The sequence below is a fragment of the Terrapene carolina genome, unplaced genomic scaffold (assembly GCF_002925995.2).
Source record: "Terrapene carolina triunguis isolate 2854851 unplaced genomic scaffold, T_m_triunguis-2.0 Scaffold448, whole genome shotgun sequence".
Taxonomy (NCBI): Eukaryota; Metazoa; Chordata; order Testudines; family Emydidae; genus Terrapene; species Terrapene triunguis.
This window is the reverse complement of record NW_020664799.1, coordinates 174,157-186,031: the sequence shown is the minus strand read 5'-3', so window position 1 is coordinate 186,031 and position 11,875 is coordinate 174,157. Positions and strand designations below refer to the sequence as shown.

The 11,875-nt window shown below is 51.1% G+C and overlaps 1 protein-coding gene across 1 annotated transcript in view; it reads right to left on the bottom strand.

Moving 5' to 3' along the window:
* Window positions 1-2,205: 2,205 nt before the first annotated feature.
* Window positions 2,206-11,875, bottom strand: part of LOC112119795 (zinc finger protein 345-like) — a 14,616-nt gene continuing 4,946 nt past the window's right edge. Inside the window, exon 3 of the mRNA XM_026658462.2 lies at window positions 2,206-3,126. Coding sequence (XP_026514247.1) covers window positions 2,232-3,126 — 895 coding nt within the window. The 3' untranslated portion in view covers window positions 2,206-2,231. The remainder of the gene's footprint in view (window positions 3,127-11,875) is intronic.

Sequence of the window (11,875 nt, the reverse complement as noted above, 5' to 3'; positions counted from 1 at the left end):
GACAATATTAAAGACTCAACAGCAACCTCAAGGTAGAATAGTAAGATACCAATATAGCTGCACCAGGAGTTCTTTAATAACCTGAAAATCAAAAAGGAATGGTACAAAAAGTAGAAACAAGGACAAATTGCTAGGGATTAATACAAAAGAATAGCACAAAGCATGTAGGGACAAAATCAGAAAGGCTAAGACACAAAATGAGTTACACCTAGCAAGAGACATAAAGGGCAATAAGACGAGGTTCTGTAAATACATTAGAAGAGTAAGAAGGTAGAAAGTGCAGGTCCAGTATTCAATGGGGAAAAAAGAGCAATAATGGATGACACATAGAAGTCTGAAGTGTTTAAGGCCATTTTTGCTTCAGTCTTCACTAAAATGGTGGACTGTGACCAGGAGATTAACACTGTTAACATTAACAAGGGGGAAGGAACACAAGCCAGAATAAGGGAAAATGGGTTAAAGAATATTTAGATAAGATAGATGAAGTATTCAAGTTGCCAGGGCCTGGTGAAATTCACCCTGGGGTACTTAAGGAAATAGCTGAAGTAATTTAAGGAACAAGCTGAAGCAATCTCTGAACCGTTAGAAGTATCTTTGAGAACTCATGGAGGATGGGTGAGATCCCAGAGGACTGGAGAAGGGTGAACATAGCACTTATCTTTAAAAAGGGGAAAGGAAATTACAGACTAATCAGCCTACCTTCAATATCCAGAAAGATATAGAACAAATTATTAAACAAACAATTTGTAAGCACCTAGAGGATAATAGGATGATAAGTGACAGCCAGCATGGATTTGTCAACAATAAATCATGCCAAACCCCAACCTAATTTCCCCTTTTGATAGAGTTACTGGCCTAGTGGCTGGGGGAGGAAGTAGACATAATAAATCTTGACTAGCGAAGCTTTTGACGCATTTCCACATGACATTCTCATAAGCAAACTAGGAAAATGGGGTCTAGAGGAAATTACTACAAAGTGAGTGCACAACTGGTTAAACCGTTATTCAAAGAGTAGTTATCAATGATTTGATATCAGACTAGGAATATGTATCCAGCGGGGTCCCACAGGTCTGTCCTCAGTCCAGTACTATTCAATGTTTCTGTTAACGACTTGTATGATGACTTATAAAATCTAAAATCTCTGGATGACACCAAGCTGGGAAGGGTTGCAAGCACTACGGAAGACAGGATTAGACTTCAAAATGACCTTGACAAATTAGAAAATTGGTCCAAAATCAATAAGATGAAATTCAGTAAAAACAAGTGCAAAGAACTACACTTAGGAAGAAAAAAAATGAAATGCACAAAGACAAAATGAGGAATAACTGTCTAGGCAACCGTACAGAAAGAAAGGATCTGGGGCTTATGCTGGATCACAAATTGAATAAGAGTCAACGTGATGCAGTTGAAAAAAGGGGAAATTTCACTCTGGGACGTATTAACAGGAGCATCATATGAAAGACACAGGGGGTGTTTGTCCTGCTCTATTCAGCACTGGTGAGGCCTCAGCTGGAATACTGTGTCCAGTTTTGGGTACCACACTTTGAAAAAGAGGGGATCAAATTGGAGAGAGTCGAGAGGAGAGCAACAAGTGGTAAGAGGCTTAGAAAACTTGGCCTGTGAAGATAGGTTGCAAGAACTGGGCATGTTTAACCCAGAGATCAGAAGACCAAGGGGGGACCTGATAACAGTCTTCAAATATTTTAATGGCTATTTTAAAGAGGAAGGCCATCCATTGTTCTCCAGGCCCACTGTAGGTGGAATAAGAATAGGCTGTTTGCAGCAATGGAGATTTAGGTCGCATATTAGGAAAAACTTTGTAACTATAAGGCTAGTTCAGTACTGAAACAGGTTACTAAGAGACTGTGGAGTTCCTGTCACTGGAGGCTTTAAAGAAGAGGTCAGACAAACACCTGTCAGGAATGGTCTAGGCCTCAGCACAGGGAGATAGACTAGATGGCCTCTTGAGATCCCTTCTAACCCTACATTGTTACAATTCTATAAAGCACACATGAAGCACATACACAAGACACATACAATCACAGATACACACACACACCTCTTTCTTAAGCCACCAAATTTCCATGTCCCCAGGGTCCTGAACAATCAGTTATCCTACAAGCCAGCTGTCCCCCAACACTCCCCTGTCCCCATAACCCAGCCAATCATACAACCCTCCCCACCCCACCCCACCCCTGTCTCTGGGGGCCCTGCCAGAGGGGTCGGCGACTCTAGAAGTTCTGGCTGGGGTAGTGCCACAAGGGCAGGAAGGTGTCAGGGTTCTCGCCGGAGTGGGTTCTCTCGTGTCTCTTGTGGTGGGAGCTGCGGCTGAAGCTCTTCCCGCAGTAGATGCAGATGTAGGGCTTCTCGCCCGTATGGATGCGCTGGTGCTGGGTCAGGGTGGATTTGTCAGTGAAGCTCTTCCCGCAGTCGGGGCACTTGTAGGGTTTCTCCCCGGTGTGGATGCGTTGGTGCCGGGTCAGGTTGGAGCTGACGCTGAAGCGCTTCCCGCAGTGAGTGCATTTGAAGGGTTTCTCTCCTGTGTGAATCCGCATGTGTTTGACCAGGTCCGAGTTCTGGCTGAAGCTCTGCCAGCACTCAGCGCACGTGTTGGGAATCTCGATGGTCGGCGTCCGCTTCTTGACCTTGATCTCCTTGGCCTTGGCCACGGCGGCCTCCCCGCTCCGGTGGGAGCACTTGCTCCGGCCTTTGGCGGGCGGGTTCCGCAGGTGCCGCTTGCGGTGGGAGCTGCGGCTGAAGCTCTTCCCACAGTCAGCGCATTTGTAGGGCTTCTCGCCGGTGTGGGTGCGCTGGTGCTGGGTCAGGGTCGACTTGTCCGTGAAGCTCTTCCCGCAGATGGGGCACTTGTAGGGCTTCTCGCCCGTGTGGATGCGCTGGTGCCGCACGAAGTTGGAGCTGACGCGGAAGCTCTTCCCGCAGTAGCTGCACTCGTAGGGGGTCTCGCCGGTGTGGATGCGCTGGTGGGTGATGAGTGTGGAGCTCTGCCGGAAGCTCTTGCCGCAGTCAGTGCAGATGAAAGGCTTGTCACCCGTGTGGATGCGCTGGTGGTTCACCAGATCCGAGCTGTGCAGGAAGCTCTTCCCACACTCGGAGCACAGGTTGGGTCTGTCACCCTTGGGCAGCGGCTGGTAGACCAGGGTCTCCTCCTCCGGGGGGCTGCGCTTTGGCTTCTCTGACTTACGCTTGTTCTTGGGCTTCTTCTTCTCCAGGGTCTTGGCCACATTCCCCTTGGACTTTTTGGGTGACATTTCAGGTTGCTACTTTCACTCAACCCCTGGGGCCTGCGCAGAAATATTCGCCTCCTTGTGCTCACTCACAGCGCTGTCATCTGCTGGAACAGAGAGAGAGCCCAGGCATGAGCCATTACTTCAGGGCAGGGACTGTCTACTGCTTTGTGTTCGTACAGCACCCAGCATGATGGGCCCCACTCTTGGTTGGTCCTGAGACCCTGTATAATAAAGTCCTGATTAATAAAAATAAATTCATATCCCAGCAGTGCCTACAGATTTTCGCTGAGATCAGGGCCCCATTGTGCCAGGCACTCCACAGACACACAGAGAGAGACAGTCCCTGCCCCCAAAAGCTTCATCTAAATAGACAAGACAAAAGGATGGGAGGGGGGGGGGGAAACAGAGACAAAGGAACCAGCCCCCATGCCACTAGTTTGTGTTGCCTCTGGCAGTTTAGCTAGGTATTTATATGGCCCTCATCACTGCAGTATCTCAGCACCTCAACTCTTTAATGTATTTCCCCTCACATAACCCCGTGAGGTAGGCCCCTGCCACTGCCCCCACTGTACAAATGGGAACAGAGACACCGATACCCAGGGTGTCACAGTCGCTTCCAAAAAATCCTGCTGTGGTTCAACCACAAGTAACTGAGCTTGATTACCAGGGAGGGTCCCTGGCCTGCATGATGCAGGAGGTCAGACTAGATCAGTGGTCTCCAACCTTTTTATGCCCAAGATCACTTTTTGAATGTAAGGGCAACCCAGAATCTAACCTGCCCCTTCCCCAAAGCTCCGCCCCACGCACTCCATCCCCCCCATCTCCATCGCTCCCTCTCCCCCACCCTCACTCACTTTCACCAAGCTGGGGTAGGGGGTTGGGATTCGGGAAGGGGGCTCTGAGCTGGGGCCGAGGGGTTCGCAGTGTCGGAGGGAACTCTGTGCAGAGCCTGAGGCAGGGGGTTGGGGTGCAGGAGGGGGTGAGGGGTGCAAACTCTGGGAGGGAGTTTGGATGCAGGAGGGGGCTCCGGGCTAGGACAGAGTGTTGGGGTGCAGGAGGGAGTACAGGGTGCTGGCTCTGGGAGGGGGGTCAGGGCTGGGGCAGGGGGTTGGGGTGCAGGAGGGGATACGAGGTGCTAGCTCTGGGAGGGGGTCAGGGCTGGGACTTGGGGTGCAGGAGGGGACATGGGACGCTTGCTACGGGAGCAGGGTCAGGGCTGGGGGGTGGGGTGCAGCCTCCTGCTGGGCAGCACTTACCTCTGTCGGCTCCGGGTCGGCGGTGCTGCGTGGCTGCCACTAAGGCAGGCTCCCTGCCTACCCTGGCCCCACACTGCTCCCACAAGGGCCCAATGAGCCCCTGCAGCCCCTGGGGGGGCGGGGTGCACGTGGCTCCATGCGCTGCCCCTCTCTGCAAGCACCACCCCCGCAGCTCCCATTGGCCACAGCTCCCCTTTCCCAGCCAATGGGAGCACCATGCAGGCCAGGGACCCTCCCCGGTAATCAAGCCAATGGGAGCTGCAGGGGTGGTGCTTGCAGGCAGGAGCAGCACATGGAGGGAGATCTCTGCCCCCCCAGCCCCCGGGGCCATGGCAGGCAGCCGGAGCAGGCAGGGACCCTGCCTTAGCAGCAGCCCCACTACACCACTGGAGATCGCGATCGACTGGGAGATCCTCTAGGATCAACCAGTCGATCGTGATCGACCAGTTGGTGACCACTGGACTAGATGAACACAGTGGTCCCTTCTGCCTTAACATCAATAAGCTGAACACAGTCTATTCCCAGTCCACAGCCCTCCACTAGTCCAGCCCCTCTACCCAGAACTGGAGGACAGGAATCTGAGAGAGAGGAATGGGAAATGTAAAAACAAATTATAGTAGTTTGTTTTAGCATTTCCTAGGGTTTTCCCAGCATCCAGCACAAAATAGAAAATCACCAAGACATTTTTAACACCCCTTCCCCCCTGAATAAGGGAGTCTGAATCAAAGCTGCTTTGGGGGATTCCGCTGACACTGTCCCCAGGACAGCACACTCCCGCAACAGCGTGGGGACTAGGCAGAGGCAGGACCAATTAAACCCATGTGTTTGAGCTGAGCACGTCATTCACAATTTCTCATTTCACAGGGCTCGGATATCACACTGATGGGCGCAGTCCACAAACCTGAACAGAACAGTGCATTTTCCCAGTTTTTATGTTCACAAATTGTCCTTGAACGGGCAGAAAAATTCTCAAACCTGCTTGTTCTTCAGAATTAGGAGCACAGGGTGACAGCAGCTGCCACAGTAGATCGGACCAATGGGCCCATCTAGCCTGGTATCCCACCCTTCGTGCTGCACCAGTTCATACTAGTGGGCCCTCTGGAGCAGTATCTCCATCTCTCAGCTACCTCACCTCGGACTAGGATCATGTCAGTGTCGAGTACCCGATAGTTCAGGGGAAGGTGTGAGGAATCCAGTCACGGGCAATTACGGACTAACCTGCACATACAGATACAGTCTCACTAAGCCCAGGCAGTCAGAGGTTGATTTTTGCCTTGAAGCAAGAGCATAGATATCCCTTATATACTCTAGCTAATTATGAGTGTTCTTCAGTGAGTAGCTCTGGGCCCATGGATTGTTCTGAATGGCGAGTACTGTCGGTGCAACTCATGCCGATTTTGGTTACTTTGATAAAAATAATAATGAAAAAATGCTTACCTCTTAGAGCACACAAGTCACATGTTGTTGCTTCTATTTTTTGATTGGATGATGAGGCTTTTCAAGGCAGGGACAGTGTGTGTCTCTCTGTGTGTACAGCTCCCAGCAGATTCCAGCAGAATATTATGGCCAATGCTACGAGATGAAATTGACATGGTGTTGGTTAGATCCATGAATCTTCCAATCAGAGAGAAGAGACGATACTATGTGACCCCTGCAAGTAACCAGTTATGAACTGCACAATGCACAGTTACCTTTGCGTTGACCCTCTCTATCTAAGTACCTCTATGGCATCTATCAGCAAAGAATGTGAGCGCTCCGGTGTAGCCTCCCACTCCTGCTGAGGTAGGGAAATGTTATCATCTCTATTTTACAGACGGGCAAACTGAGGCACAGAGAAATGTAAGGCCAGTAATTTCCAAGGTGATGAATGACTTTGGGTGCCCAACTTGCAACCCCTTTAAGGGGCCTGATTTTCATACAATGCTGAGCACCCACTTGCTGAAAATCAGGCTCTTTTGTGGGGTCGCAAGCTGGGCACTCAGAAATCACTAGTCACTTCCAAAACTCTTGGTGTAAGTGAAGTGCCCACGGTAGTACGGCGAACCTCAGACAGAGCTGGACCCAGCCCACCTGAGAGCCCTGCAGAGTCTTAACTCATCCCTCCTGCCAACTTACAGCAGGGCAAAACTGCAAATTACATAGTCAAACAAATCTTTCCCAAACGTGCCCAGACTGAGAACTCGCCTTTCAGAACCACTGAGCACTGCCTGAGCGCCGGGGAGGGCGGACACCAGGCACGAGAGGCGCTGGACTGGCAGTGATCTGGCTGGTAATTAGCTCAGCAGCTCCAGTGCCTCCGGATGAAATTCACCCCAGGGCAGGGGGGTAGCAGGACGCCTGGCACCACTTCAATCCTGCGTCAGGCGGGGGGGAGGTGGAGCCTGGGGGGGTCAGGGAGGGCAGCAGCTCTGGAACTCGCAGACCCCCGCCCCCCGGGAGCAGAGCTGGGGCGAGGAGGGGCCGGTGGTGCAGAGTCACTTTCCTGCCTGGCCCCAGCCCTTCCCCCCGGGTCTCTCCCCTCACCTCCAGGCTCCGGCTCAGGGGCTGGTGTCGGCAGAGCCCGGGGCTGCCCCAGGGCCTGGTTCCAGCCCCCGGAGAAAGTCCCCCCGGCTGGGCACAGAGGGGCGCTAGGGAAGGGCTCTCCCCGCACACACCCCGAGGAGCAGCAGCGGCTCAGCCTGGAAAGGAATCCGGACTCACAATGGAGGCAGCAGCAGCCTCTGACCCAGGAAGCTCAACCCTGATATCCTGAGTGGAGAAATACAGAGAGAGCCGCCTCCCCCGGCTTCGCAATAACCAGAGACCTCTAGCGACAAACTCTAGGGGCACCGGCTCCCTACGCTCCCCCAGGGACAGAAACGCGGCGCAGGGGGACCGGCCCAGAGTCCTGACCGGAGAGCCCACAGGCACAGCCCGGCTGGACCAGACCCCAGCGCCAGGTGGAGCCCCGTGTCCTGGCTCCGGCATTGGCAGAACCAGATGCTCCAGAAAGGTGCAAGAGCCCTGCAGTAGCAGGCAGATGTGTGAAAACCTGTCCCCCCTCCAGTATTGGTCTCATCCTGGGCTCTAGCTAGAGATCGGCTCACGCCCTTCACTAGGGAGTTCAGTATCCCTTCAGAAATGTTTGTTGTCGTTGATTATGGGACCTCTGGATAGTCTTGCTGTCCACAGAAATGTCCAATCCCTTTTGAATCTTGCTAAGTCTGTGGCTTTCAACCACTTCCTGTGGCAATGAGTTCCCTAGGTTAATTACATACCGTGTGAACAAGTTTTTCCTGTTAATTGGTTTTGAATTTCTCACCTTTTAATTTTGTGGCGTCTCTTGTTCTTGAGTTATAAGACTGGAAGAACAGAACTCCTGATCTCCCCTCTCTAGATCATTTATTATTTTATAGACTTTTACCCAGCCCCCTTTTACTCCTCTCCTTTCTAAGGTAACAATCCCAGTCTTTTCAGTCCCTCTTCATATGAAGATTCTTCTGGGTCCTTGATCATTCTTCCTGTCCTTCTCTGAACCCTTCCCCCCCTCCTCCAGAATATTCTCTGTATTGTTCGCCATCCCATCCCTTATGCATGCTAACATCTTGTTAGCTTTTTTGGCCTCAGTTGTGCATTAAACCAAGCTTTTCATAGAACTACCCACAATGGTCCCTTTCTTGGGTTGATGCAGTTCATTCAGAATTCTGATTTAGAAGAGTTTAGAATGTGTCCCTCCAATGTGCATTACTTCACAATTGTCAGAAAGAACTTAATTGGCCATCATGTTGCCCATTCCCCTTGCTTAGTTAGGTCCCCAGAAACCTCCAGAGCAAAGAGATCAGAGACAGAGTCCCAGAGAAAGGTGTCCCTTGATGCCATTCAGGGGCCCAGGCAGCCCCCTGTCAGGACTTGTGGTTTCTGTTCACAGCTCTGGAAGGGGAGTGTTGTCTAGTGGTTAAAGCAGGGAAGGCGATTGAAAATCAGAACTCCTGAGCTCTTTCCCTGGCTTTGGGAGGGGAGTATAGTCAAGCTGTTCCAGCAGTGGCTACAATGAAGCACAAAGAATCAGCACATTCATTCTGAAGGGCGGAGTGGCTACATTTCTGCTCACTGGTATTAGGAACTTGGTTCTTCTCTGTGCTGTCGGAACTGCCTCATCTCTACAGTCAGAGGCGAAATGATGCTTGTTTGCCTTTTGGGGTAGAGGTAGGAAACCTTGCTCTCCAATAAGGGCTGGGAAGCACACAGCATCGTTGATACCAGTGTGTGGAAGAGCTGAGACTTGAGCTCTCAGTCTCCTGGCTCCCAACCATGATCATGATGGGGTGGCCAGGCAACATTCCTCCTGGTAAGAAATGGGGCTTCAGGTCCATGCCAAGAGACCTGAAGAGGGTCTCCAACGAATTCTGGGAGCTGCAACCCCACAGCATCCCTCTCTGCCCCTCTAGCTCCTGCTGTCCACCACAATCATTTGCCCTGCAAGTGTTCTCCTGTGTCTCCACCTTCCCTTGCCCCCACCATCTCCATCCCTGCTCCCTCAGTCCCTCTCTGCCTCATAATGATATGGTGGACAGCCGCTTTTCCTGCTGGCGGCCGGCTTCCACCCCACTGGGAACAATGGGAGGCACTGGCCCTCTTTATTAGCTAAACATCCATAACCCCTGCAAGGGCAGGGGAAGTGGCAACCATCTTGACTGAGGGTAGCCAGTGGCTTCTGTTCCACTGAGAACAATGGGGAGGTGGTGAGCGGTCTGAAAGCAGGCAGCGCTCTGTGAGTTTGTTCTTAGTTATCCTTAGACAATGAGAAGGTTTAAAAAGACAAAGATGTGATATTGTGAGTCACCATAACTTCACAATTCTTCAGACAATCGCCAACACCCTGGAGCCAGGTTGGAGCCAATGCCCCTAGAGGGGAAAGGCCCCATGTCCCATTCGCCCGCCCAAGGGCAGCCAGTTCCTCCCCCCTGGGACTCGATTGGAGCCAGTGCCCCTTGGAGTGGGAAGTCCCTGTGTCCCATTCCCAAATCTCCTGTGCTATCTCCTGAATAAGGAAGCTGAAAAGAGAACAGCCCAGTGTGGTTAAATGCCAAGGTAGAAGAGTTTATTTGCGCTCAGCAGGAATCATTCACACAGTGTAAAATCAGCCCATGGGCAGCCAACAGAAAGGAACATAAACAATGAGGAGGGAATTAGGAGGGAGAAGAGGCAATCTGGGGAGTCAAAGACATAAAGACACATAACCAGAAATTCTTCACTAACCCCAGAAGTAGGAAGGCTGTGCAAGTCAGTAGGCCCATTAGACCTCGGCCCCTCAAATCTTTCCACCCCTCTTAACAGATTGTCTTGTGTCCTATTTCCTATCCTGTTCCCTATTGCCCAGGCCCAACCTCTTCTCCCATTGCCTGATACCACTCTCATTTCCTCTTCCTCTATGTACAGCGGCAGCTAGCCTGGCTCCTCCTCCTTATTCCCAGCTACTTTCCAAGGCTGTCAGGCTTGCCATGAAGCACCAAACACACCTGGAGTAGCAGCTGGCAGGCCAGAGGGAGAGACAGGCATGGGAGCAGCCAGCTGTCTGGACCAGAGTTCCACGTGCCACACTTGGGGAATGGCTGTTCCATCACCTGGGTGAAACAGAAGCTATCTCAGAGGGCAAGGACATTGCCAGAAAGCTATGGGGTTTCTTTGCCTCAGGCTCCATCCCAGAGAGTGTTGTGGAGAAACTTACCCCAGGCTCTCTGTGCAGGTAGCAAAGATAAGGCACTGTCAGAGACTGAGGTGTCAAAAGAGGAGGTTCTGGAACAAACATCGTTTACACTACACTAGCGCTGCCTCCCAAACTCCTGAAGGATGCAGCTGAGCCAAAATATTTAAATATAATTTAAAACCATTCAAGTTACCTACTATAAAGGAGGGGCTGAAGGGTGTTGTATTAAAAAAGATGGTAGGGAAGAGGCAGAGATTACAGACCAGCTTCCATACCAGCTACATGGTTGAAACAGGCATTAAAGCAATCCGAACCTAGATGAGGACAATATGAGGGGATCTGACCAAAGGAACCTACTGGGATTCTCTAGAGCACCTCAGAAGAACAGTGGATGAAGAAGATCCAGGTGACATCCTTTATTCCGACTTCCAGAAAGCCATTGGCAAAGCTCCTCCAAGAAGCCATGAAGGGAACCAAGACGTTGTGGGGTGAGTGGTGAAGTGTTGTTATGGATTGGATACTGGGAAGGGACAGGGCACACAGAGCAGAGCTCAGTGGTCAGTTTTCCAACACAGAAGATTGGCAGTGGGCTGACAGTGGGAAGCAGTGTGGTCTGATGAATGGAGCACTGGCCTAGGAGCCATCAAATGAAGGGTCTGCTCCTGACCTGCTCTGTGACCTTGGACAAGTCGTTTCCCCTCCTGTGTCTATTTGGATAATAAGCTCTATATACAGACAAGAATATCCAGAGTAAATACTAAACATCTCCAGACAGGTTTTGGAGAGGATATGAAGCCTCAGGCTTCGGAACTTAACGATTCAGGGTTAAGAGAAAACTTTTCCTGGAGACAGATAAGCCTATAACTGCTCACTGCAGAGCTTCTTCACTTTCCTCTGAAGCATCTGGGCTGGCTACTGTTGGAGGCTGGACTAGATGGACCATGATCTGATCCAGTCTGGCAATTCCTATATCCTCATGTTCTTTGGGGCAGGGCCTGTCTCTAACTATGTGTCAGCAGCCAGAACAAAGGGGCCTAATCTTGGTTGGGGTCTCTAGACGCTGATCAAATACCAATAACATATAATATGGAGTAGAGTTATATTATGAAGGTCTATCAGCTGCATTTGTACATGCAGACAGAGAGATGTTTAATGGATCTGACCCAAGTTAACCATTTGGAAGGAGGTTAATTAGCATCCCTGATGAATGTGTAACAAACACCTCTTGTGGATCTGCCCACAAAGAATTATGAGGCTGGGGAGGGGAGATGTCTGTCATGCAAACAAACCGCAAGAACTGGGTAATCGCCTTTGTGAGGGGTGTCAATGGCTGAGGATCACTAACCCAGGCATATCAAAAGAACTGAAACACTGATGAGGCTCTTGAAATACAGATCACAGCAGGGAAAGGCCCTGGGGGTTAAAGGAGATGGATGGTGGACAGCTGGGCTCTGACAAACAGAATGTCAGGCCTCATCTACACAGGAAAGATTTTTTTGGTTTAGGCTAAGGCCTTGGCTACACTTGGGAATTCACAGCGCTGCCGCGGCAGCGCTGTGAAGCACAAGTGTAGTCACTCCGCCAGCGCTGCGAGAGCTCTCTCGCAGCGCTGTATGTACTCTACCTCTCCGAGGGGAGTAGCTTGCAGCGCTGCGAGCGAGCGTGCAGCGCTGCAGGCGCTGATT